At 38.8% G+C, this 24563-nt stretch overlaps 1 protein-coding gene across 2 annotated transcripts in view; it reads right to left on the reverse strand.

Moving 5' to 3' along the window:
• The window catches only part of gucy2c.L (guanylate cyclase 2C L homeolog), a 51602-nt gene that overhangs the window by 8717 nt on the left and 18322 nt on the right, over nt 1-24563 (reverse strand). For both annotated transcript variants that reach the window (NM_001085865.2, XM_041589123.1), the window contains exons 7-23: nt 18256-18370; nt 17829-17964; nt 17472-17557; nt 15812-15923; nt 14261-14342; nt 13035-13140; nt 12436-12498; nt 12049-12117; nt 10041-10145; nt 8626-8712; nt 6633-6765; nt 6359-6496; nt 5255-5343; nt 5056-5147; nt 4077-4235; nt 2539-2731; nt 536-710 (exon numbers count right to left, since the gene is read on the reverse strand). In NM_001085865.2, coding sequence (NP_001079334.1) covers nt 536-710; nt 2539-2731; nt 4077-4235; nt 5056-5147; nt 5255-5343; nt 6359-6496; nt 6633-6765; nt 8626-8712; nt 10041-10145; nt 12049-12117; nt 12436-12498; nt 13035-13140; nt 14261-14342; nt 15812-15923; nt 17472-17557; nt 17829-17964; nt 18256-18370 — 1940 coding nt within the window. The remainder of the gene's footprint in view (nt 1-535; nt 711-2538; nt 2732-4076; nt 4236-5055; nt 5148-5254; nt 5344-6358; nt 6497-6632; nt 6766-8625; nt 8713-10040; nt 10146-12048; nt 12118-12435; nt 12499-13034; nt 13141-14260; nt 14343-15811; nt 15924-17471; nt 17558-17828; nt 17965-18255; nt 18371-24563) is intronic.

Here is a 24563-nt window from a genome sequence, read left to right on the forward strand (position 1 = left end):
TATTAACTGTTAATGCTAAAAATAGACTTATATTTCCACACACTACACTGATAAGCCATTTCCCACTTCACACATAGGCTAATACACAGGCTATGATTAAGAGGTGTTCCTGAAACGCGTTGGGTGTCCATTTCACAATATGTATTAATAAATAGTGGTATTTATTTTACTTCACGAGGAAGTGTGCCCAATATTCTTTCTGTTTTTTTCTGCATAAATGAACAGCCAGGTGTTTTGGAAGCACCAAATTCAGAGAAAGGCACAACTCTTTGCACAACTCTTTGCACAACTCTTTGCACAACTCTTTGCACTCCTTGTTGCTCAAAAATTCCATGCAGAGGGAAAGGTGCAAAGAGGAAAATATATGACACTTTGTGCCAATTTTTTGCACTTTGCAAACACTTTGTCCCACTTTTTTAAATGAGATTCATCATTATGGATTAATTAATGGATGATCTAAAATCTAAAATATTTATTACCTCCATCTTCTTACTTTATACAATTTACTATAGTAAATAGTTTGTGGGATTCATACCTGAGTGAATTCCAATCCTTATCCAGACAGGTAAACCTGGTAAATGGCGTAGCTCAAAAGAGCCCATGAAGCAAAGGATATCCAAAGCCATCCTAGATATATCCACTGCATGGTTATTCCCATTTCGATTTGGCAAGCCACTCACCACCATATAGGCATCCCCTATTGTTTCAACCTGCGGAGAGAAACAGTCAGGTACAAACGCACAATGCCAGGCTAAATCATAAACATTTACTGGCAGTTTCTATTATTGCTTTGTAGGATGAAAATCTAAATCTGGTTCTACTGAATTGCGCAATCTTGTTTTCTCCCTACATTTCCTGGTATTGATTCTTCCTTTTAATAATCCTTCCTCCCCACGTTGCACTTTGTCTTCTGCTCTCCATTCCTTATTCCACATCTGCTTTTTATAGTCATAAAATAGGCATTTATAACTGACAATTTCACTTTCTGTCCTGCTCTTCCATTCTTATTTATTAGTTCTTCTTCTTTGCCCTCGTCTCACACACCTTTGTATCCCAACATTTTAATTACCATTGAAAACCTCTGACTGTACGGGGGCATTTATTTCTCCTGGGCTTGGGGTCACACTGCTGAAGTTTAACCCAAATATTACTAATATGCCCTATTTCACACTTTTTATAAGACATTGTTATTTTACAATGATGCCATACTCAGGTGCAAACACTTGTTCTTGAACTCATGGACATCACCAGATTGTGGATTTCCTCCATCTTAATGCTCTACAAGGCCTTTAATGCAGCGGCTTTCAGTTGCTGTTTGTTTGTGGGCATTTTTGTGCGACATTTAGTCTTCAACAAGTGAAATGCTGCTCAATTGGGTTCAGATCAGGTGACTGACTTGGCCATTCAAGAATATTCCACTTCTTTGCTTTAATAAACTCCTGGGTTGCTTTGGCTGTAAGTTTTGGGTCATTGTCCATCTGTTTTATGAAATGCCTCCCAATCAATTTGACTGCATTTAGCTGGATTTGAGCAGACAGTGTCTCTGAACACCTCAGAATTCATTTGGCTGCTTCTGTCCTGTGTCACATCATGGATAAACACTAGTGTCCCAGTGCCACTGGCAGCCATGCACACCCAAGCCATTACACTGCCTCCGCCGTTTTATAGATGATATGGTATATTTTGGATCATGAGCTGTTCCACGCCTTCTCCATACTTTTTTCTTGCCATCATTCTGGTATAGGTTGATCTTGGTTTCATATGTCCAAAGAATGTTTTTCCAGAACTGTGCTGGCTTTTTTAGATGTTTTTTTTACCAAAGTCCAATTTAGCCTTTCTATTCTTGATGCTTATGAGTGGCTTGCACATTGCAGTTCACCCTCTGTATTTACTTTCACACAGTCTTCTCTTTATGGTAGACTTGAATATCGATACGCCTACCTCCTGGAGAGTGGTGTTCACTTGTTTGGCTGTTGTGAAGCGGTTTCTCTTCACCATGGAAATGATTCTGAGATCATCCTCCACTGTCGTCTTCCGTGGACGTCCAGGTCTTTTTGCATTCCAGAGTTCACCAGTGTTTTCTTTCTTTCTCGGATGTACCAAACTGTAGATTTTGCCACTCCTAATATTGTAGTAATTTCTCGGATGGGTTTTTTCTGTTTTTGCAGCTTAAGGATGGCTTATTTCACCTGCATGGAGAGCTCCTTTGACTGCATGTTGTCTGTTCACAGCAAAATCTTCCACATACAAGCACCCCCCCTCAAATCAACTCCAGGGCTTTCATCTGCTTCACTGATAATGACATTACAAAGGAATTGCCCACACCTGCCCATGAAATAGCCTTTGAGTCAATTGCCCAATTACTTTTGAACCCCTGAAATCAAGTGAAATGAAGTCTGCAGTTCAACTGCATCTGAGTTGTTTCATTTAAAATTCATTGTGGTAATGTACAGAACCAAAATTAGAAAAAAGAATTGTCTGTCCAAATATTTATGGACCTAACTGTACAATGCCATTGTAGACACACGTATATCCTACCTTGTACACATCATGATGGTCCAAAATATGGTCAAAATTCTTGTACATATCATTAAGCATGTCCACGACTTCCATTGGTGCACTGTACTTGCAGATGGTAGTGAAGCCCACAATGTCACTAAAGTAAATGGTGACCTCCTCAAAAAACTCTGGTTCTACTCGGCCTGTCTCTTTCAGTGACATTACCACTGGGCTGTAATTAATTCAGGAGAATATTGTCACCTTAATACACAGATAACAAAAGATCTGTATCGGTGAAAAAAATGTGCCCAACAACTGTATCGACATGGCAGTAGCATACAAAGCATTTGAATTTTGAAGTGATTAATATTTAAACATTTGAAGTACAGGTTTAGGACCTATTATCCAGAATGCTGGGGACCTGGGGTTCTCCAGATAAGTGATCTTTCTGTATTTTTTACTTTTATTAAATCTCTAATTATTCTGGTTGAGTTTTTAAAGGGAAATTTTTTTTGAGATTTATTATACCCCAAAGCTGCTAAAAATCCAAATCCGAAAATACTTCATCTCAAACCTGTCGGGGTCATGTAGAAGTCAATGGCACATGTCCTTGAAGTTGTTTCTTGACATGGTCATCTGCGCTAGATAATCTGATAAAGTTGAGTTTTAGGAACATCAGTTTCGAATTATAGAATTATCAAATTATCAAAGAATTATTGATAAATTAGTTCAATTCGTGGATGGGAATTTGGTCGACTTTGTTTTAATTTAAAAAAAAAATGAGATTAATTTGAGTTGTAGTAAATAACCCCCTAAATCTACTTTAAACATTAAATAACCCCAATAAAATTGTTTTGTCTCCAATAAGGATTAATTATATATTAGTTGGGAATCAACTTTTTTATTATCACAGATAAAAAGTAAATCAGTTTTAAAAATCTGAAAAAAAATCAGAATTGTATGATTAAAATGGAGTTTATGGGAAATGGCCTTCCAGTAATTCTGAGCTTTCTGGATAACAGGTTTCCCTTACAATCTTTAATATTCAGTACTAATTCAAACTAAATATTGGTGCATACTGTGCAGACTGCTGTACATGATGTATTTATTATTAGATGTCTCTAATAATTTTTTCAACCATTTACAGATAGATTATAGTAAATATTAGTATTTTTTTATCAGCAAAAAAAGTAATTTGTCCAGTAGTGAGGCACAGATCAGAAAAATGGACTCACACCAGACTCTAACCTGTGTAGGGATCAGTCCCAGTTGTTAAAGCAGTATGTACCCTTTTTGGCCTGAACCTTGCTGACCCATACTATAGGATTCAGCTGTACCCTGTATTAGCCAGGGAGCTGAGGTGGGAATTGAACACAAATGTCCTTGAGTCAGAGTCTAATGAGAGATAATCACTGAGCTATACTATACAGTGAATGGTAATAATCAATTGCACCCATGTATTAAGCAGTGCATTACTGTAAAATGAAATGTATGTTTCCTTTTCCACATAATGAGAAATATGAATGTTTTTTATTAATGTGCATTGAACCACCCTTTTTTACCATCATAACACTTACCCAGGCAGTAGCAAGTAGTTTAGGCGGTCAGCGCGGTCTCTTTCAGCCTTATAAAGTTGGGTGCGCTCCTCTACCAGATGCTCCAGATTTTTGGAGTAGAGCTGGAGCCGCCGTATGAGGGTGTCCATGTAACTCTCGGTGGTTTGGCTATGAAAGTTACTGGGATGGGAATAATGAGCTCATTTTTACTTAAAAGAAAATTAATTTTACAAAAAATTATGTTTAAAGGACCAGTAACATCAAAAAATGAAAGAGTTTTAAAGTAATAAAAATATAATGCAGTGTTGCCCTGCACTGGTAAAACTGATCTGTTTGCTTCAGAAACACTACTATTGTTTATATAAATAAGCTGCTGTGTAGCCATGGGGGCAGCCATTCAAAGGAGAAAAGGCTCAAGTTACACAGCAGATAAACTCTATAGAACATAATGGAGTTATCTGTTATCCATTATTTATCCTGTGCCATATAGCCCTTTTTTCAATTTCTGCCATGGCTACACAGCAGCTTGTTTATATGAACTATAATAGTGTTTCTGAAGCAAACACATCAGTTTTACCAGTGCAGGGCAACACTATATGATATTTTCATACCTTTAAAACACTTATTTTTTGGTGTTACTGTTCCTTTAAAGACTAAAATAAGAAAACTTGTCTTAAAATAATGACATAGACTCTTCTATTAGACGATAACAATTATGAGTCCCTATTCTGTTGATCCTCAAATCTCTTTTCTTCTAGACAAGTATTTTATTGTTTTTTTTCTGAAAAAGATTCATCCTATTGCATAAAGTATATTTTAACCAAAACTGACTTTGTAATAAGCCTCATTTGCTCCACCAGTCTCTGATCTTTTATCACTCTTAAAAAAAAACATTTAGTTATGCATTGGACTAAGGCACTACATATATCTACCTAATTCTCATGACAGAGACAGCTAAAACTCTATTACATTCCCCAAACAACAGAACTAGGTCAATTACCTAAAAATCTTTGAAAGAGTATTCTCAATTTTCTTAAAGTCTGGTCTCCGCTCAGGATCTTCCTCCCAACAGCTCTTTACCAACACATAAACCTGAAAAAAAGAACATTCATTTCAACTCACTGAAAGAAATAATATGGATTTTTTCCTATAACAATTAGAGGCAGAACTCATGTATTTATGTTATCCTACACTCTCACCTCAATCTCTCTTTCGTTTGCTGAATCCAGATTTAGGTCTGGTCGGAAGGGACATTCTCCTTTATTATTCTGAACTCTGGATATTTTTTCTGAATGTCAGCAGACAAAGAAAATACATTGTATGTGAAATAAGAAAATGAAACATTAAACAGTATGCATTTTATAATTATTCATATTGCTTTACAGCACACATATAATTCTGCAGCCTGTGTAAGGTAGGCCTAGTTCATTCACATAAGGGAATTACTGTTACCAGCCCCATGATTTCATCAGTGCTGGTTTATTATAATATCAGACAATACGTTAAGAGAAGATATGTTTCTTGCCAGTCAGTCACCTACGCAGAAGGTCAGGAATGAAACATGAGATTTAGTGGCCCCATTTAGTGACCCCAGTCTATCTGTCTATCTATCTGTCTGTCTGTCTGACTATCTATCTATCTATCTATCTATCTATCTATCTATCTATCTATCTATCTATCTATCTATCTATCTATCTATTTTTCATCTTTCTGTCATTTATCTATAAACCAGCTATCATTTATCTACCTATCAGCTATCATTTATGTATCATCTATCAATCAATCATCTATGTATCATCTATGTATCTATCTATCTATCTATCTATCTATCTATCTATCTATCTATCTATCTATCTATCTATCTATCTATCCAGGGGCGATTCTGGCTATAATGCCGCCTGAGGCGGCCTTCTTTCGCCGCCCCCACCCCTCCCCACGGCACTAACCTTTATAGCGCCGGAGAGGGCAGGGGCGGTCCGCGACGCTTAGTGCAGAGAGCGCAATAGCGCTCTCTGCACTAGAAGAGCCGAATTTCCGGTTTGAAAACCGGAAATTCGGCTCTTAGTTACCAGGAGCGGCATTTTTGCCGCCCCTGGCAACCAGGGGGGCGCTGCCGCCTGAGGCGAGTGTCTCAACTCGCCTCATTGGTGGAGCGCCCCTGTATCTATCTATCTATCTATCTATTTATTATCTCTCTCTCTCCCCTCTCTCTCTCTCTCTCTCTCTCTCTTTTTACAATGAATTACATATTTTAATTAATTTTACTACTCTATCCTTTGGTTCTTCCAAATATTTATATTTACCTTTTGTATCATCACACTGTTCAGTGTAGAATGTCTCTTGCCTTAGGATGATCTCTTGTGCTATCACACCATAGCTGTAAACGTCTCCCTTTTGAGAGAAACCTTCTTGATGTAGGTGCTCAGGAGCAGTCCACAGGTCTTTGTAAAAAGAATATTGATAGAATATTAATCAGGAAGGCTGTATAAGCTTTGTTTTGACTTTTTTTTTTTTTTTTACAGCAGTAAAAAAAAATCTGCATAATAATATTCGTATTGCTATTAAAATACATCTTACCTTTTTCAGGACTGAGTATTGATTTCCCAAAAAAGTCAGTGATTTTTACAACCATACGGCCATCTACTACACAGTTTGTCGATTTCAGGTGACCATGAACTTCACACTTGCTGGCATGCAAATAAGACATACCCTGCAGAAAACATTACATTTTATATGCTACATCAGCACATATTTCTTATAGCTGGTGCCTATTGGTGGTAGAGCAAGACTGATCAAGACTGGCCAAAGTATAATATAACATGGGGGAGCTGTGCAGACTTATTAGGAGGAGACTATACCCACGGCCTCATGCACTTCTCCTCTGATGGGATTTTTTCAGGCAGCTGGATTTCACTTGCAGCACAAGTTAAGGAGCAGATACGAAACGAAAAAATAATTCAAAATCAATTACCACGGTGTTCACCATGGCTTGTGTGTTATACAAGTAAATGTATTTATTTATTATATTACATGCTCCCTTGTCATGCTTTATATAGAACGGAATGCTTTTAGATGGTGATCTACACACCTACAGTTAAATGCAAAAGTTTGGGCACCCTTTGACAAATTACATATTTATTTAATTTTGTAAAACAAATACAGCAGGTATTTGCAACATATTTACAATTTATTTCACAAATGTTAAGGCATAGGAACAAAGGATAGAGTAAATGTGGCATGTGAAAGTTTGGACACCCTTCAGCTTGTCCAGTGACGTTGCCTGACTATAATTACCTTATTAGCCTTAAAAGTTTGTTTGGTGAAAAAGAGGGAAAAAAGGGAAGCGCATCTGATGAAACCACACCTTACCAACTGTTAAAGGGAAACTTCCTCGAAAATGAAAATTGAATACAGGTATAGGCTCCATTATACAGAAAATTGCTATCCAGACAGCTCCGAATTATAGAAAGGCTGTCTCACATATAATCAAATGATTCAAACTTCTTAAAATGATGTCCCTTTTCTTTGTAGTAGTGAAATGGTAGCTTCTACTTGATCCCAACTAAAATATAATAAATTTGAACTGGAATACAAAACAATCCTATTGGGTTAATTAACATTTAAATGATTTTTGTAGTATAGAGATCTAAATTACAGAAATATCCCTTATCCAGAAAACCCCAGGTCCCAAGCATTCTATATTAACGGTCCCATACCTGTTTAATCATCATAGTGGTCTTTTTTCAACCCAACTTATCATTATGTACAAGACAATGATCCTTAACAGACCTCAAAAGCCACCATGAGCTACCTGAAGAATAGCAAGCTAAATAAAGGGTTTGGAATGGTCCATATAGTCCCCTGACTTTAACATCACAGAAAGTCTGTGGGTAGATGTTGGAATCAGAGGGAATATACCCATATCAAGAATTTAAATACTCTAAGCTGAAAACAAAAGGCATCTACAAGCTGTGATCTGTGCCATAGGGAGTTTTACTAAATTTATTAGGCCAGTGATCCCCAACTAGTGGCCTCAAAGCAGTTGCTTATTTTTGGATTCCTGGCTTGGAGGCAAGTTTTGGTTGCATGAAAACCAGGTGTTCTGCCATACAGAGTCTCCTGTAGGCTGTCAGTCCACATAGGGGCTACCAAATAGCCAATCACGGTCCTTATTTGGCATCCCCCCGGGAACACTTTTCATTTGTGTGTTGTTCCCCAACTCTGTTTACATTTGACTATGGCTCACAAGTAAAAAAAAAGGCTGTCCAAACTTTTGCACGTTACAACTATTATTTCCTTTGTTCCCATGTCTAAAAGTTAAAACAAAATGTGGCTGTGCATAAGCATATGATTCCTGCAGTAGTTGTGCACTATGCTATGCTTTACAACATTAACTGAATCTGTCATTTGGCAATTGTTTGCATTCAGATATATAGGATGCAAACCTTTTCCTGGTACAAATAACAGGAAATATTTTATTTCGAGATGATAACAGTTTGAGTAGAATTGATCTCAAATTAAGTTACATAGTACACAAGATAATAACTGTAAAACATCTGTAGTTTCTTACCTTTGCTATATCATACATTACAGAGATTTTAAATTCCCAATCCATAAATGTTCCATCAGGATAGGAGATGTTATCATTCAGAACGTCCTGGGAAGAGGAATATTATTCTGTCTGTTATATACATGTAAAGTACAACTCAAGGAAATTATTCTATTTTTATAAATTGTTCCCACAGTACCTTGAACCCGATCCCAACGATGATATAATTAATTCTTACTGGTGTAGAAACAATCCTGTTTGGTGTATTTAATGTTTAAATTAAAGCTTAGAGAAGAAACCTTATCCAGAAAACTCCAGGCCCGAAGATTTTTAATAACAGGTCCCATGCCTGCATTTTGTGTATTCATCAGTGTTTAAGAAATTCCACATCATAAAAAATGTAATTTAAATGAGATGTTTAGCTTACAAATAATACCATTTGTTTTCTAGAATTGTCTGCTCTCAAATTTGACCTTTTTAAAATGTAAATCTATTACTAATATGAGGGGGCCCATTTACTTAGCTCGAGTGAAGGAATAGAAGAAAAAAAACTTTGAATTTCGAATGTTTTTTTTGGCTACTTCGACCCTCGAATGGGCTACTTCGACCTTCGACTATGACTTTGAATCGAATGATTCAAACTAAAAATTGTTCGACTATTCAATAGTCTAAGTACTGTCTCTTTAAAAAAAAACTTTGACTCCCTAGTTCGCCACCTAAAACCTACCGAAGTCAATGTTAGCCTATGGGGAAGGTCCCCATAGGCTTTCTAAGCTTTTTTGGGTTGAAGAAAATTCGTTCGATCGATGGATTAAAATCCTTCGAATCGAACGATTCGAAGGATTTAATCGTTCGATCGAACGATTTTTCGTTTGATCGTTCGATAGTTCGATCGAACGAATTGCAGTAAATACTTCAACCTCCATTCGGAAGTCGAATATCGAGGGTTAATTAACCCTCGATATTCGACCATAAGTAAATTTGCCCCGAGGTGTTGGTAACACATTTAGGCAGAATTCATAATTTTACATGCCTTCTTCTCTGTTTTATAATGGCTTTCACAGGATAGGGATCGGCTGCCACAAGGCAAAGAGAGAAACACTGAAGTGTTATGCTCCTTGACAGCTGTAGGGACTGGTGTTAAAATGTTTTCAAAAGTTCAATAATTCGATAAATTGTGTTGAGAAAATAAATCTAACAGATTATTTTACATAAAATATAGTTCCTCATTTAGTACTGTCAAGATCTGTAATCCTGGTTGTGGTTTTAAATTACCATGACTTGACCTTTCCTTGCATAATTACTAATACACTTACTTTGATAAAATAGGGCCCTTGTCACATTTATCCTTTGCAGTCTACAAGCATGACATTAGTATGTACTCAGATTTGAAATTAAATTGTAAACCTGGTAAAAGCATTTAAGATTATTCTTACTCTGAGTGATCCTTTGTCGCAGTACTCAATCACAGCATATATCATATTATCCAGCTTCACCGTACCATAGAACTTTGTCAGGTTGTAGTAATCTATTTGTAAAAGCTGCAGGTAGAGATGGAAATTCAGTGGTTTGTGTGCCTAATTAAATCACAGCAGAAAATATCCCCACCTTTTTGATATGACCTGATTCATTTTGGTTTACACGGCAAAGCTAAACTGAGCACCTAATCTTTGGATCCGAAACATGACTTCATGATTGATGGTTTCTCCAGAGTGAAATGTGTTATTAAAGGGATATTGTCATTAGAAAACATGTTTTTTATTCCAAAATGCATCAGTTAATAGAGCTGCTCCAGCAGAATTCTGCACTGAAATTATTTTATATTTCATTTTTAAATCTGACATGGGACTAGACATATTGTCAGTTTCCCAGGTGCTCCCAGTTATGTGACTTGTGCTCTAATAAACTTTAGTCACTCTTTACTGCTGCACTGCAAGTTTAAGTGATGTCATCCTCCCCCCCCCCAGCAGCCCATCAGCAGAACAATGGATGGTAACCAGATAACAGGTAGATATAAGAACAGCACTCAATAGTAAAAATCCATGTCCCAGTACGACTCTTTCAGTTACATTGAGTAAGAGAAACAACAGCCTGTCAGAAAGCAGTTCCATAGTGCAGCACTGGCTCTTTCTGAAAGCACATGACCAGGCAAAATGACCTGAGATGGCTGCCTACACACCAATATTACAACTAAAAAAAATACACTTGTTGATTCAGGAATTCAATTTTACATGGTTAATGGAGTGAATTATTTGCAGTGTAATTTAGAAATAAAAACGACACCATAAAAATCATGACAGAATCCCTTTAACTTGTAAGGTTGGGAAGGCTTGACAGACCCTCTACTCTGTATGAAGGACCCTAATATAGAAATAACAGAGAGGAAATCACCTGTTTCACATCTTAACCTTATGCAGCAAAGGTGCACATTAAGTTTTGTAGCAATTACAACTATTAGCAGGTATACCAGTCGGGCGGGTTCGAGCCGACCTCGCATCGCTGGCTTCCCACTTCCCGGGTTTGTCTTTTATAGACGCTGCGCCTGCTTGTCCCACCCCTTTTGTGACATCATCTTTGTGACGTCTTCAGCGGGTCTATAAAAGCAACCGGGAAGAGTGGATGCGGGCGGGCAGGTTAGGTTCGGGTCGGGTCGGGAAAATGCCGACCCGCACATCACTAGCAGGAACATCCACTCTAATGCTTTGGCAGTATAGAAAGTACTATGTATACACAGTGTCTTGTACAGTAACACCTACAGGTCATTTCAATAAACATCTGAACTTCCAGAACTAAATATAATTTTTTTTACACAGACTTAATCTGTGGAATCAGACATAAGCACAAACCATTTCCCAACCTCCCTTAGTTTGACAGTGTAGTGCAAGTAGGATTGCCACCTTTTGAAAACACTAAGTCCGAACAGGGGGCAGGGTGGTGGCATTTTGGGGGCAGATCAGTGCCATAGTGCCTAAATGTAAGCCCTCCCTTACCTTGTTACCTTGTTATGAATTCACTCTCTGCTTTCCAATGATGTTGGTGCACAGATTCTCTGGAAACCCCAGAGCTTTGAACTGTGTATCCTATATATACAGTATAACTGTAATTTTTGATACATTATTATTCTATGGTTACCAAATCTTTAAAGTGAAACCTGGGGATACCTATAAAAGTCTGTTGTGCAAAGTGCAAGGGACACATTTTTATTCCAGCCAATAGCTGAAGACAGGAACTTTCCCATGGTCCAAGGTCCTGAAACGGAGCCTGTCCCTCTGCAACAGAGCTCTAACGCAAACCCTATATTATTAACACCTATGATATGCCACTGTAAGTATCACATATTAAGTGGTAAAACACTGCCTTCTTTTTTATGTCAATCAGGGTTGTTAAATATGCTGAATGAAAAGTCAAATACATAATAGCATCACATTTCTCACACAATCTTGCCTTATTAAGTTCCATTTTCTGTTTTTCTGTGAAGTTTTCATCATGTTTCAAGTCTTTGAGTATTACAACCTTTAGGAAAAAATATTTAGAATAGATTATATGACGTTATGTTTCTTGCACCTCCATCATTTGGGTTTTGCACTGTGCACTTTTTGGATAGCAAATTCTATAATGTCATTTAGAAGAAATCCTCAGCTGTGCGTAAAACACATTTTTTTTTTATCTTTGAGCTTCTGTTCACCCTTTAAATAACCATGAGCATCATTGGTGATAACTTCAAAGACACATCCACATAATCTCTCTTTCTACATAACAGGCCATAAGGTCAGAAAAATCTAAAGAAGAGGACAAACATATTATTAAAAAAATGTTGAATTCATATTTTACCTTTTTGTCATATTTTCTTATTTGTAATCTAGGCCCAGAGTCTCTCCTTTTGTCATCATCAATCTAATAAGCAAATTACAAATAAGACAAAATATTTACTACAGTTAATCAAATAGAAAATAGAAGCGGATTTGTGTATGGTATTTGGGTTGCTGAATAAAAAGAATGGCTCACACAAATGGGCCAATTTATTAAATACCAGGAGAAATGTGAATAAAAAAAAATGAATATGGGTTATTTCGCAAAGTTTATGTGAGGTTTTTTGTACTAAACTCTAATCGTATTCGAACGTAATTCAAATCGAGTTTTCCTCTGAAAAAACTTGAATGTCAGGAAGGCTATTAACATCTTCAAATGGGTCAACGGAAACCTGCCATTGACTTCTACATGAACTCGGCAGGTTTTAGGCGGCGACCTATCGAATTCGAGTTATTTCTAGGGTAGGGGATGAAAAATTCAAATTCAAAAATATCATTCGAACCTTAGAAAATCTGCCCCTATATATAGTCACATTGCACAGAAACAGTAACAGTAATAGTTTTATGAGTATGTTAAATAATGTACACAGCCTGATTGTCAGGGTTTATGGAGTAAATCACCTTTAAGCTGACATGAGAGGTCTCTGTCATATTGAGAGGTAAAATTTTCTCTGCAGAGATATGGGACCACTTCTTCTGTCTGAGCTCATTTTCTAGACGATATCTTCTAAACAGTAAAGGTGATAGGGTTAGTGAAAATGATGTCTTTATCCTTATAGTATATCCAAAAGTCTGATTGCTTATCTCCATCTTATGGACCTTCTTATGAATTCCAGGTGTGTAGGTGTGGATACAAATGAGCTCAGGAAAATCATACACTTGATAAAGAGCAAGAGCTCGAAACATGTCGTGTTTTGAATAAAGGCACCTTTTTCAGCAGATTTTCCTGCGCTCATTTGTATCCACACCTACACACCTGGAATTCCTATATTGCTGGCTTTCCTAAGGGCAACTAAGTACCAGTCTACTTGCTTATATCTCCGGATCTTCTTGACCATCCATACTTTGTCTATCCACAGGGTCATGACTCTGTTAAAAGAGAACAGCTGGAGCATGCACAGTTGAAACTTGGTACATATAGGCTTCAACTCCTATGTGCTCAATGTCAATGTCAGCGTTATGACAGACAAAAATTCAAAGCAATGTGTGATGGGTCCTGCCAACACCACTGTGTAACTCTATATTTGTTGAGCAGGTACAAAAATAGGAACACTTTTGACAGTAATGGGTGGTGTTGGGATGAGGCCAATGAATAGGGTCTGGAATTGAGGTTTAGTTCTCCTTTAACAGAAGCAGATAATGCTAAATAAATAGCAAGCTAATATCAGTAGGAACGTTTGAATGCTGAAATCGCTGTGAGTGATTATATCAAGCCCTTGCTTAGTACAGGTATGGGACCTGTTATCCAGAATGCGCGGGACCTGGGGTTTTCCATATAACGGGTCTTTCTCTAATTTGGATCTTCATACCTTAAGTCACTAGAAAATCTTGTACTTATTAATTCAACCCAATAGGCTGGTTCTGCTTCTAATAGGGATTAATTATATCTTAGTTGGGATCAAGTACAAGCTACTGTTTTATTATAACAGAGAGAAAAAGGAAATCATTTTTAAAAATCTGAATTATTTAACTATAATGGAATCTATGGGAGACAGCCTGTCCGTAATTTGGAACTTTCTGGATAATGGGTTTCTGGAAAATGAATCCCATATCTGTACTTAGAAACCTAATGTTAGACTTCTTTGCTGGACTCTTCTTAAATGAAAAAAACTTTAGGACAGACTTACCTGAACACAAGAAGTCCAATGATGAGAACAAGAATCACCACTACAATGAGGGTGAATACAGCAATCGTCAGGATATGAGGTCCTAGAAACATACATTTTATCAAAGCTTATAAGATATAGTCCAAATTTAGATTTTTGTATGATGGATTTAGGATTCTCCAGACTAAATCTCTAAATGTGGTGATTCACCTTTAAGTTAACATTTAGTATGTTAGAGTATGGCCACTTACAAGCAACTTTATAACTGGTCTTCATTAGGTATTTATTTTTATAGTTTTTTAATGATTTGCTCTTTTTTTCTGAAAATTACTGTGCAGGCAGGAAACCAATAAGCAAAAAGAACTCTGCATTCTAAGGAAGCTCAGAGTATGGCCACTTACAAGCAACTTTATAATTGGTCTTTATTAGTTTTATTTTTAGCGTTTTTTAATGTTTTGCTCTTTTCTTCTGACTCTTTCCAGCTTTCAAATAGGGGGTCACTGACCCCATCTAAAAAACAAATGCTCTGTAAGGCTACATATGTATTGCTATTGATACTTTTTATTACTCATAGTTCTATTCAGGTACTCTCTTATTCATATTCCAGTCTCTTATTTAATCAATGCATGGTTGCTAGGATAATTTTTAATTAAAAATCTATAATTGAAATCTGGTTTCTATATGGAGTTCCAGAGACAGGTAGACACTCAATGGAGTAGTAGGGAGTGTAAGGAGCATAGAGGAAAGTAAATTACTGTGCAGGCAGGAAACCAATAAGCAAAAAGAACTCTGCACTCTAAGGAAGCTCACTGTACGGGGGTTATTTATTAAAGACTGAATGGCAAAAACTATTAGATCCAAACTTTTAGTGGGAAAAAAAAACTGAAAATTTTTTGAGATTTGTTATACTGCGAGGCTGGAAAAAGTCTGAATCTGAAAATCCAGCATCTCAGACCCACGAGGTTGTATATAAGTCATTGGGAGAGGTCTTTATCCTATTTGGAAGTTTCTGTGGTCTGTGCTGGAATTAGCCTGAAAATCTGACTATTTATGACTTTTCAGGCAAAAATTCTGGCTTTTCGGGAAAAAAACGCGAAAAATTGTAAAAATCGTATAATTCTGGTTTTCGCACGATTTTATTGAGTTTGTCCCCAATCCGATTAAATTGTGCTTTTGAAATAATACAAAAGGTCCAATTGTGGATTCTAGTTGGGCCAGACTTTTTTATTTAAAAAAAGAGAAAAATCTATTTTTTAAAAAGAAACCATTAAATGTGTCGAATCCTTGTCTTAAAGGTGGAACATAATTTTGGATTCTTTCCTTTAACTTAAAACCATGGACAAATATTATTTAATATATATATTGGCATGTTGCTTAGAATTCCTTTTTCTTTCATTAAGTTAAAACAATTCTTGGGTAAAGAATTTAAAAGAAAAAAGTCTGAATTCCAATATACCGTGTGTATATATGCTTTAACCATCTCTCCATATCTCTCACCACTATTGCTTATTATCTGTTTTACACAATAAATAGTAGCAGGAGTAACTGTTAAATGAACTCCTGAGAACTTACCACTTTGAGGAACGTCACTGGGAAGTCGGTGGTTCTTCCATATAAAGTTTGGGCTGGTATCCATCACAGTGGTCTGGTTGGTGCTTGTGTCAAACTGAATAAGTTCAGTATACTGCAAAGCAATGGACACTCATCTGTAAAAAATTCTTATATGAACTTCCAGGAAAAAGTTGCATCTACTGTCCATGGTATCTTTCTCTCCCCACATAAGCCACACCTCATTATCTAATATACCATCACTACTGCACATATTAACAACTAATTATTGATGCTGCTAGACAATTCTTTCTATGACTGCTTTAAGAGGTCACAACTTCTGATTAACTTTTTTATGCAACTTAGAATAACTAAATAATGTAGACAATATTTAACCCAACTCACAAATGTAATCTACTAACATGGACAGTTTCTCACATCTCAGCTGTGGATCTCTCCAGCTTTTTCACAGTTAGCCTCTTCTTACATATTAGGGAAAAGCAATTTTTTTCGGCGTGTTTCGCCATGGAATTGATGCCCATAGACTTCATTGGAAAAAAAAATGTTGTGTGTCCTAAAAAATGTTGCACCCGAAGAAAAAAAAAATTCAGCCATAGACTGTAATGTATTTTGGCAAATTTTCACCCATGCGCAAATTTTTGTTGAATCGAAACAGGTCCAATCTGCCCAAACCTTGCTTTGGTGTATAAGCTGTGGTTGTGATTTTTTTTCCAGTTTTTAGGTTTAGTATTTTATTTTATCCCAGCTTAGTCATCATAATGCTCTTAGCTTAGATATAATAGATAATTTCCAATCTCCTAGGCAGTGTGGAAAGTGCAAAAAAGGCACTCTTCCATGCCAAAATGCCACAGGCCACTGGACTCCACCTATGGTACCTGCATTTCTCATTGCTATATTTATGAGGGGTGGGAGGGGAGAAGCACTTTGGTGTAGTAGCACCTATATTTCCTAACAAAACTCTGGTGCCTTTCAGAAACACATGTACAGTATTTATTTTAAGATCATGTAACAATTTGTTTTACACTATTAAACATGAGTCAGTAACATATTAAGGGGCATATTTATCAAGGGTCGAATTTAGAGTTTATGGGAGTTTATATAAATTCAGAAAAAAAAACGACCAATCTAAAGTTATTAAAATAAAAAATTTTCAATTTGAGTGAATAGGATCGACCTGCAAACTCGAAAATCCACTAAACAACTCCAAATTGATTGTAGTAGGCTAAAACACCAATTTGGCAGGTTTTAGATGGCGAATAGTCGAATTTGATTTCTTAAATTTTGAATTTTTTTCAAACTCAAATAGAATTTGGACTATTCCCTTGAATTACACTAAAATAAACTCGAAATTCCAATTTGTAAAATTCGAATCTTCCATTCAAACCTTAATAAATCTGCCCCTTAGTAAATTCAAATTTGACAAAATCTGTTCACTGAGCCATTTTGGCTGACGTGGTTATAAACCCAGAAATTAACAGGAGTGGTGTGTGGACTACAAATATGTTGATGAAAAAGATGGAAAAAGACTGGATTTCCAAACATTTTTTTGCACCATAGTTTTTTTAAGAATTTAGTATGCTACTGGAATTTTAGATTTGGTAGCATCAGAATAGGTTGAGAAGAGTCAATAAGTATACTTATGCCATTAGAAAGCATTTCTCACATTATTAGTAGCAGTTGAACTGTAGAGCAGGGTCAAATTTAGCTCTCGATCACCAGCCGCATCCAATATAAGTGGCCCTAAAGCACCTATCAGAAAAATTAGGATAGTTATTGTAGAAATCATGCAGTACAAGTCCTACAGTACTATAATTAGACTGGTTGACCTATTCAATGTTCTCCAGAAAACAACTTATTCAGAAATCAATTTAGGACGATCAGAATATATATACAGTATATATTTTTTACTTACACAAGGGACATTTATAAAAATAACTTTTTGCATTAGCACAAATTGGGGGTTGGACTCAGTAAAGGAACAGGGCGGTATATTTGTATATAAAATATTGTAATTCTTAACCTATTATTGATATGTTCCGAAACTGATCAATGAAAGAGAAAGTTTGATTGATGTCTACTGATCCAAGAAACTTCTTTAGGATATGGCCAAAGAGAAGGACCCCATCAAGATACCCTGCTGCATAGTTATCTTCAAGCTGGAATTAGAGAATACAATTAGCAGCTATATGAGCACAGACAACACTACCCACTGGAGACTTGCATAAAGTAGAATCCTAAGTCACTGATTAGTCTGAATTTCTCTACAATTTCAGGTCAACTGATATTTGTTCAGATTCTGGTTCATTTCTAAGTCTTGCTAACAGCTAGGCACAAAAATCCTAGAAACATTTTTCTTCTATAAATTAATCTAATCATGAGTATTTTTCTATCCTAATGGAGATTTTTAGATCTACTAGCCAAAACCGTATACTGATAGACGGACATACAAGTTTAGCGATTCCAGTCTGGTTCGATATTTTGCTCATATTGGATGGACGTTGTGTCACCACCAGGACATTCTCCATATAGTAAGGAGAGGACTTATTATCATAGTACACAGTGCTGTGGGAAGAGTGAAAGAAACATTGTTAGGGCTTATTGTACAGAGTACAGATTATTTTTGAAAGATGTTTGGCCAGTCTGTGTTCTCTGTGTTCATGGAAAAGTTAACAGGTTAAACAGCAACTTTGATTTTTACATTGTGCAAAGGCTATTGACACAGTGCAACATACAAGATTACTACAAGGTCTATTGGTCCTCAGTATTCTATTTGCACATGGACAATAAATGAGCTGAAGGACACAGTACTGGGGTTCATTTATATACACAAATTGGTACCTTGGCAGTGCCCTTTAACAACCAGCAATCAGTGATTAGCTTTATTTCAGATAGTTGCATGTAGAACAGTCTAAAATTGTTGGACATGATGACAAGTTAACTTTAATGATGCCATACCTAATGAAACCATCTCTGAGTCAAAATTGAGGCACTTGGTGCAGGTGTATGAAGCCCACTTTTTTCTGCTGCAAGTGCTACACACTGAGCTGAAGTGCATGCTGTTGTAACTGTCTGACAGTTCCCCTGCTTGTCTTTACACAATGATTTATGTTTGCAGAGTAGGGATGTAGCGAACGTCGGAAAAAATGTTCGCGAACATATTCGCAAACTTGCGTCAAAAATGCGAACGGTTTGCGAACGTCGCGAACCCCATAGACTTCAATGGGAAGGCGAATTTTAAAAGCTAGAAAAGATATTTCTGGCCAGAAAAATGATTTTAAAGTTGTTTAAAGGGTGCAACGACCTGGACAGTGGCATGCCAGAGGGGGATCAAGGGCAAAAATGTATCTGAAAAATACATTGTTGACACAGCGCTGCGTTTTTGCTGTAAATGGCAGAAATCACACTACATTTCTAAACTTGTGTAATAAACTGCTTTAAAACGTCCGGCGTCTACATGCCAATCAAGTCGTGTAAAGGTTACAGCCTGTTCACACGCAAAGACAAAACGCGGCGCTTACTGCAACGCAAAAAAACGCAAAGAGCTTTCATGAATGATACCGTCAAGTGAGCAAATAATAGTTTTTAATTACTAGTTGCTTGTCACCTCCAGGATGTTCATCCTGTTGGTGGCAATATTTCTGTAGTGGTGTGTTTAGCAGTCACCGTGCTTGTGCGCACGTGCACGGTCAGGCAGAGGTAATTCAATGTACAGTAAAGTGAACCAAAAAACACTGATTCTGCAGTGTGGGCCCAGTTTTGGTCTACTTTATTGATCACCTGCGGTGACCATAAAAGATGCGATTTTGCCACTGTTGCAGAACCCTGAAAAATTAGGCATGTGTACTTTCCTGAAAAATTATGTTTTTTTTGTCGCAGCCACTGAAGCACAGAGGCCAGAAAAAATATGCCATATGAATGCTAAAAATATAAAAAAAAATTGTCGCAGCCACTGAAGCACAGAGGCCAGAAAAAATATGCCATATAAATGCTGACAATATGAATTTTTTTTGTCGCAGCCACTGAAGCACAGAGGCCAGAAAAAATATGCCATATAAATGCTGAAAATATGAATTTTTTTTGTCGCAGCCACTGAAGCACAGAGGCCAGAAAAAATATGCCATATGAATGCTAAAAATATGATTTTTTTTTTGTCGCAGCCACTGAAGCACAGAGGCCAGAAAAAATATGCCATATAAATGCTGAAAATATGAATTTTTTTTGGTCGCAGCCACTGAAGCACAGAGGCCAGAAAAAATATGCCATATGAATGCTAAAAATATGAATTTTTTTTGTCGCAGCCACTGAAGCACAGAGGCCAGAAAAAATATGCCATATGAATGCTAAAAATATGAATTTTTTTTGTCGCAGCCACTGAAGCACAGAGGCCAGAAAAAATATGCCATATGAATGCTAAAAATATTATTTTTTTTTGTCGCAGCCACTGAAGCACAGAGGCCAGAAAAAATATGCCATATGAATGCTAAAAATATGAATTTTTTTTGTCGCAGCCACTGAAGCACAGAGGCCAGAAAAAATATGCCACATAAATGCTGAAAATATGAATTTTTTTTGTCGCAGCCACTGAAGCACAGAGGCCAGAAAAACTCAGGATTTACCTGTCCAAAAAGTTTTGATTGAAATGAAACCAGTAGGATTTGCACCCTAGTTTGTAACGGTGGCGGAGGGAGGAGGACGCTAAAGGACAGCTGTGTGTGGAGTCATGCGGCGTGCAGAGAAGGACAGCTGCATGGGGAGTCAGAACAAGTCTTCCGGCGTGCAGTAACCCTCCGAGATCCATGCCTCGTTCATTTTAATAAAGGTCAGGTAATCCACACTTTTGTGACCTAGGCGAGTTCTCTTCTCAGTTACAATCCCTCCTGCTGCACTGAAGGTCCTTTCTGAGAGGACACTTAAGGCGGGGCAAGACAAGAGGTTCATGGCAAATTGTGACAGCTCTGGCCACAGATCAAGCCTGCGCACCCAGTAGTCCAGGGGTTCATCGCTCCTCAGAGTGTCGATATCTGCAGTTAATGCCAGGTAGTCTGCTACCTGCCGGTCGAGGCGTTCTTTGAGGGTGGATCCCGAAGGGTTCTGGCGCTGCCTTGGACTGAAAAACCTTTGCATGTCTGACGTTACAGAGTGGCCAAAGTGCATTGTCCTTGCAGGTGCGCTCGTGGCAGGATTACTGGCACCTCTGCCCCTGGAATGTTGATGAGTTCCTGAAGTGACATCACCCTTAAAAGCATTGTACAACATGTTTTGCAGGCTGGTTTGTAAATGCAGCATCCTTTCGGACTTGTGGTACGTTGGTAACATTTCTGCCACTTTATGCTTGTACCGAGGGTCTAGTAGCGTTGCGACCCAGTACAGGTCCTTCTCCTTAAGCCTCTTGATACGGGGGTCCTTCAACAGGCATGACAGCATGAAAGACCCCATACTCACAAGGTTGGATGCAGAGGTATCCATCTCCGCTTCCTCGTTATCAAGGACTATATCATCCACGGTCTCCTCCCCCCAGCCACGTACAAGACCAGGGGTCCCCAAAAGGTCACCACAAGCCCCCTGGGAAGCCTGCTCCTGTTGGTCCTCCTCCTCCACAAAGCCACCTTCCTCCTCTGACTCCACTTCTGACACCTCTCCCTGCGTTGCAGCAGGTGCCTGGGCTCGTTCGCTTCCTGCTCCTCGTCACGCTGGTCTACAGCCTCATCTGTCACTCGTCGCACGGTACGCTCCAGGAAGAAAGCAAAGGGTATTAGGTCGCTGATGGTGCCTTCGGTGCAACTGACCATGTTTGTAACCTCTTCAAAAGGGCGCATGAGCCTGCAGGCATCGCGCATAAGCACCCAGTAACGGGGGAAAAAAATCCCCAGCTCTGCAGATCCAGTCCTACCACCCAGTTCAAACAGGTATTCATTGACGGCTCTTTGTTGTTGCAGCAGACGTTCCAACATGAGGAGCGTTGAATTCCAGCGAGTCTGGCTGTCGCAAATTAAACGCCTGACTGGCATGTTGTACCGCTGCTGAATGTCAGCAAGGCGTGCCATGGCTGTGTAGGAACGTCTGAAATGGGCCGACACCTTCCTGGACTGCCTGAGAATGTCCTGGAATCCTGGGTACTTCGAGACAAAACGTTGGACTATTAAATTCAGAACATGTGCCATGCAGGGCACATGTGTTAAATTGCCCAGTCTCAGTGCTGCCAACAGATTGCTTCCGTTGTCACACACCACTTTTCCGATCTTCAGTTGGTGTGGGGTCAGCCACCGATCGGCCTGTAACTGCAGAGATGACAGGAGTACAGATCCGGTATGGTTTCTGCTTTCCAGGCACGTCATCCCCAAGACAGCATGACAACGGCGTACCTGGCATGTCGAATAGCCTAGGGGGAGCTGGGGGTGCACAGGTGTGGAGGAGGAGGACCCAGCAGCAGAGGAGGAGGAAGCAGAGGAAGAAGACGAGGTAGAGAGCGAAGGAGGAGTAGAGGTGGTGGCAGAACCGCGTGCAATCCGTGGCGGTGACACCAACTCCACTGTTGTTGTTGAGCCACGCATTCCCTGCTTCCCAGCCATAAGCAAGTTCACCCAGTGGGCAGTGTAGGTGACATTAGGGATGTAGCGAACGTCGGAAAAAAAGTTCGCGAACATATTCGCGAACTTGCGCAAAAATGCGAGCGGTTCGCGAACGGTTCGCGAACCCCATAGACTTCAATGGGAAGGCGAACTTTAACATCTAGAAAAGACATTTCTGGCCAGAAAAATGATTTTAAAGTTGTTTAAAGGGTGCAACGACCTGGACAGTGGCATGCCAGAGGGGGATCAAGGGCAAAAATGTATCTGAAAAATCTGCCTGTGTGTGCTTGGAAGAGATAGTGTAGGGGGAGAGCTGTTAGTGATTTCAGGGACAGATGATAGTAAGTTTGCTGGCTAGTAATCTGCTTGATACTGCTCTGTATTGGAGGGACAGAAGTCTGCAGGGATTTGAGGGACATTTTAGCTTAGGTAGCTTTGCTGGCTAGTAATCTACTGTTCTCTTTAAACAACTGCCATACGTTGACCTTGTAGGCATTGTTTGCCCAGTTTTTTTGGACGCAGCCACTGAAGCACAGTTGCCATAAAAAATATGCCATATAAATGCTGAAAATAGTAATTTTTCGCCATACGTTGACCTTGTAGACATTGTTTGCCCAGTTTTTTTGGTTGCAGCCACTGAAGCACAGTTGCCAGAAAAAATATGCCATATAAATGCTGAAAATAGTCATTTTTTGCCATACGTTGACCTTGTAGGCATTGTTTGCCCAGTTTTTTTGGTCGCAGCCACTGAAGCACAGTTGCCAGAAAAAATATGCCATATAAATGCTGAAAATAGTAATTTTTTGCCATATACGTTGAGTCAACGTATGGCAAAAAATGACTATTTTCAGCATTTATATGGCATATTTTTTCTGGCCTCTGTGCTTCAGTGACTGCGGCCAAAAAAACTGGGCAAACAATGCCTACAAGGTCAACGTATACACTACTACAGCGGTGGATACGGATTACGTAAAATATATGAATGCTGCTTGAAAAAAGTCACTCCGGTGTTTTTTCTGGAGACGGTAATATTATGGATATTTAGACAGAATGTGAACAAGGTCACACAGCTAGATGGCGGGTTGAAGAAAACAGTGTGCAAATAATGCCTACAGGGCAAATAATGCCTAAAAGGTCAACTTATACACTACTACAGCGGTAGTAAAATAAAAAAAAGTAAAATAAAAAAAAATGAATATTAAAAAAAAAAAATTAAAGTTGGTGCTGCTGAACTACTAGGAGCAGCAGATTAGCACACCAGTCCCACTCCCCAACACTGCTAGACTAATAGCACTGGCTCTTATAGTAGTAGTAGTAGTAAAACAACAAAAAAATAAATAAAAGCAGTCCTTACAAGGACTACTGTTATTGCAGCAGTCAGCAGATGAGATCAGAAGCAGGACAGCTGCCCACTGCAGCTACATACAGAGCACTGCAGTAGAAGGTAGATTACTAGCCAGCAAAGCTACCTAAGCTTAAATGTCCCTCAAACCCCTGCAGACTTCTGTCCCTCCAATAACAGAGCAGTATCAAAACGATTACTAGCCAGCAAACTTTCAACTGTCCCTGAAATCACTAACAGGCAGCAGCTCTCTCCCTACACTATCTCTTCAGCACACACAGGCAGAGTGAAAAAACGCTGCAGGGCTTCGGTTTTTATAGGGAAGGGGAGTGGTCCAGGGGAGAGCTTCCTGATTGGCTGCCATGTACCTGCTGGTCTGGGGTGAGAGGGCAAAAAAAAGTGCCAACAATGGCGAACCCAAAATGGCGAACGTCGCGCGACGTTCGCGAACTTCCGGCGAGCGCGAACACCCGATGTTCGCGCGAACAAGTTCGCCGGCGAACAGTTCGCGACATCTCTAGGTGACATACCTGCCCTGACCATGCTTGGAGGACCATGCGTCAGTAGTCATATGGACCTTTGCCCCAACACTAAGTGACAGAGATGCGGTGACTTGGCTCTGCACATGGTGGTACAGGTGTGGTATTACCTTCTAGGAGAAAAAATTGCGGCTGGGTACCTTCCACTGCGGTGTCCCAATTGCTACAAATTTGCGGAAGGCCTCAGAGTCCACCAGCTGGTATGGTAAAAACTGGCGGGCTAAGAGTGCAGACAAGCCAGCTGTCAGACGCCGGGCAAGGGGGTGACTCGCAGACATTAGCTTCTTACGCTCAAACATGGCCCT

The sequence above is a fragment of the Xenopus laevis genome, chromosome 4L (assembly GCF_017654675.1).
Source record: "Xenopus laevis strain J_2021 chromosome 4L, Xenopus_laevis_v10.1, whole genome shotgun sequence".
NCBI lineage: Eukaryota > Metazoa > Chordata > Amphibia > Anura > Pipidae > Xenopus > Xenopus laevis.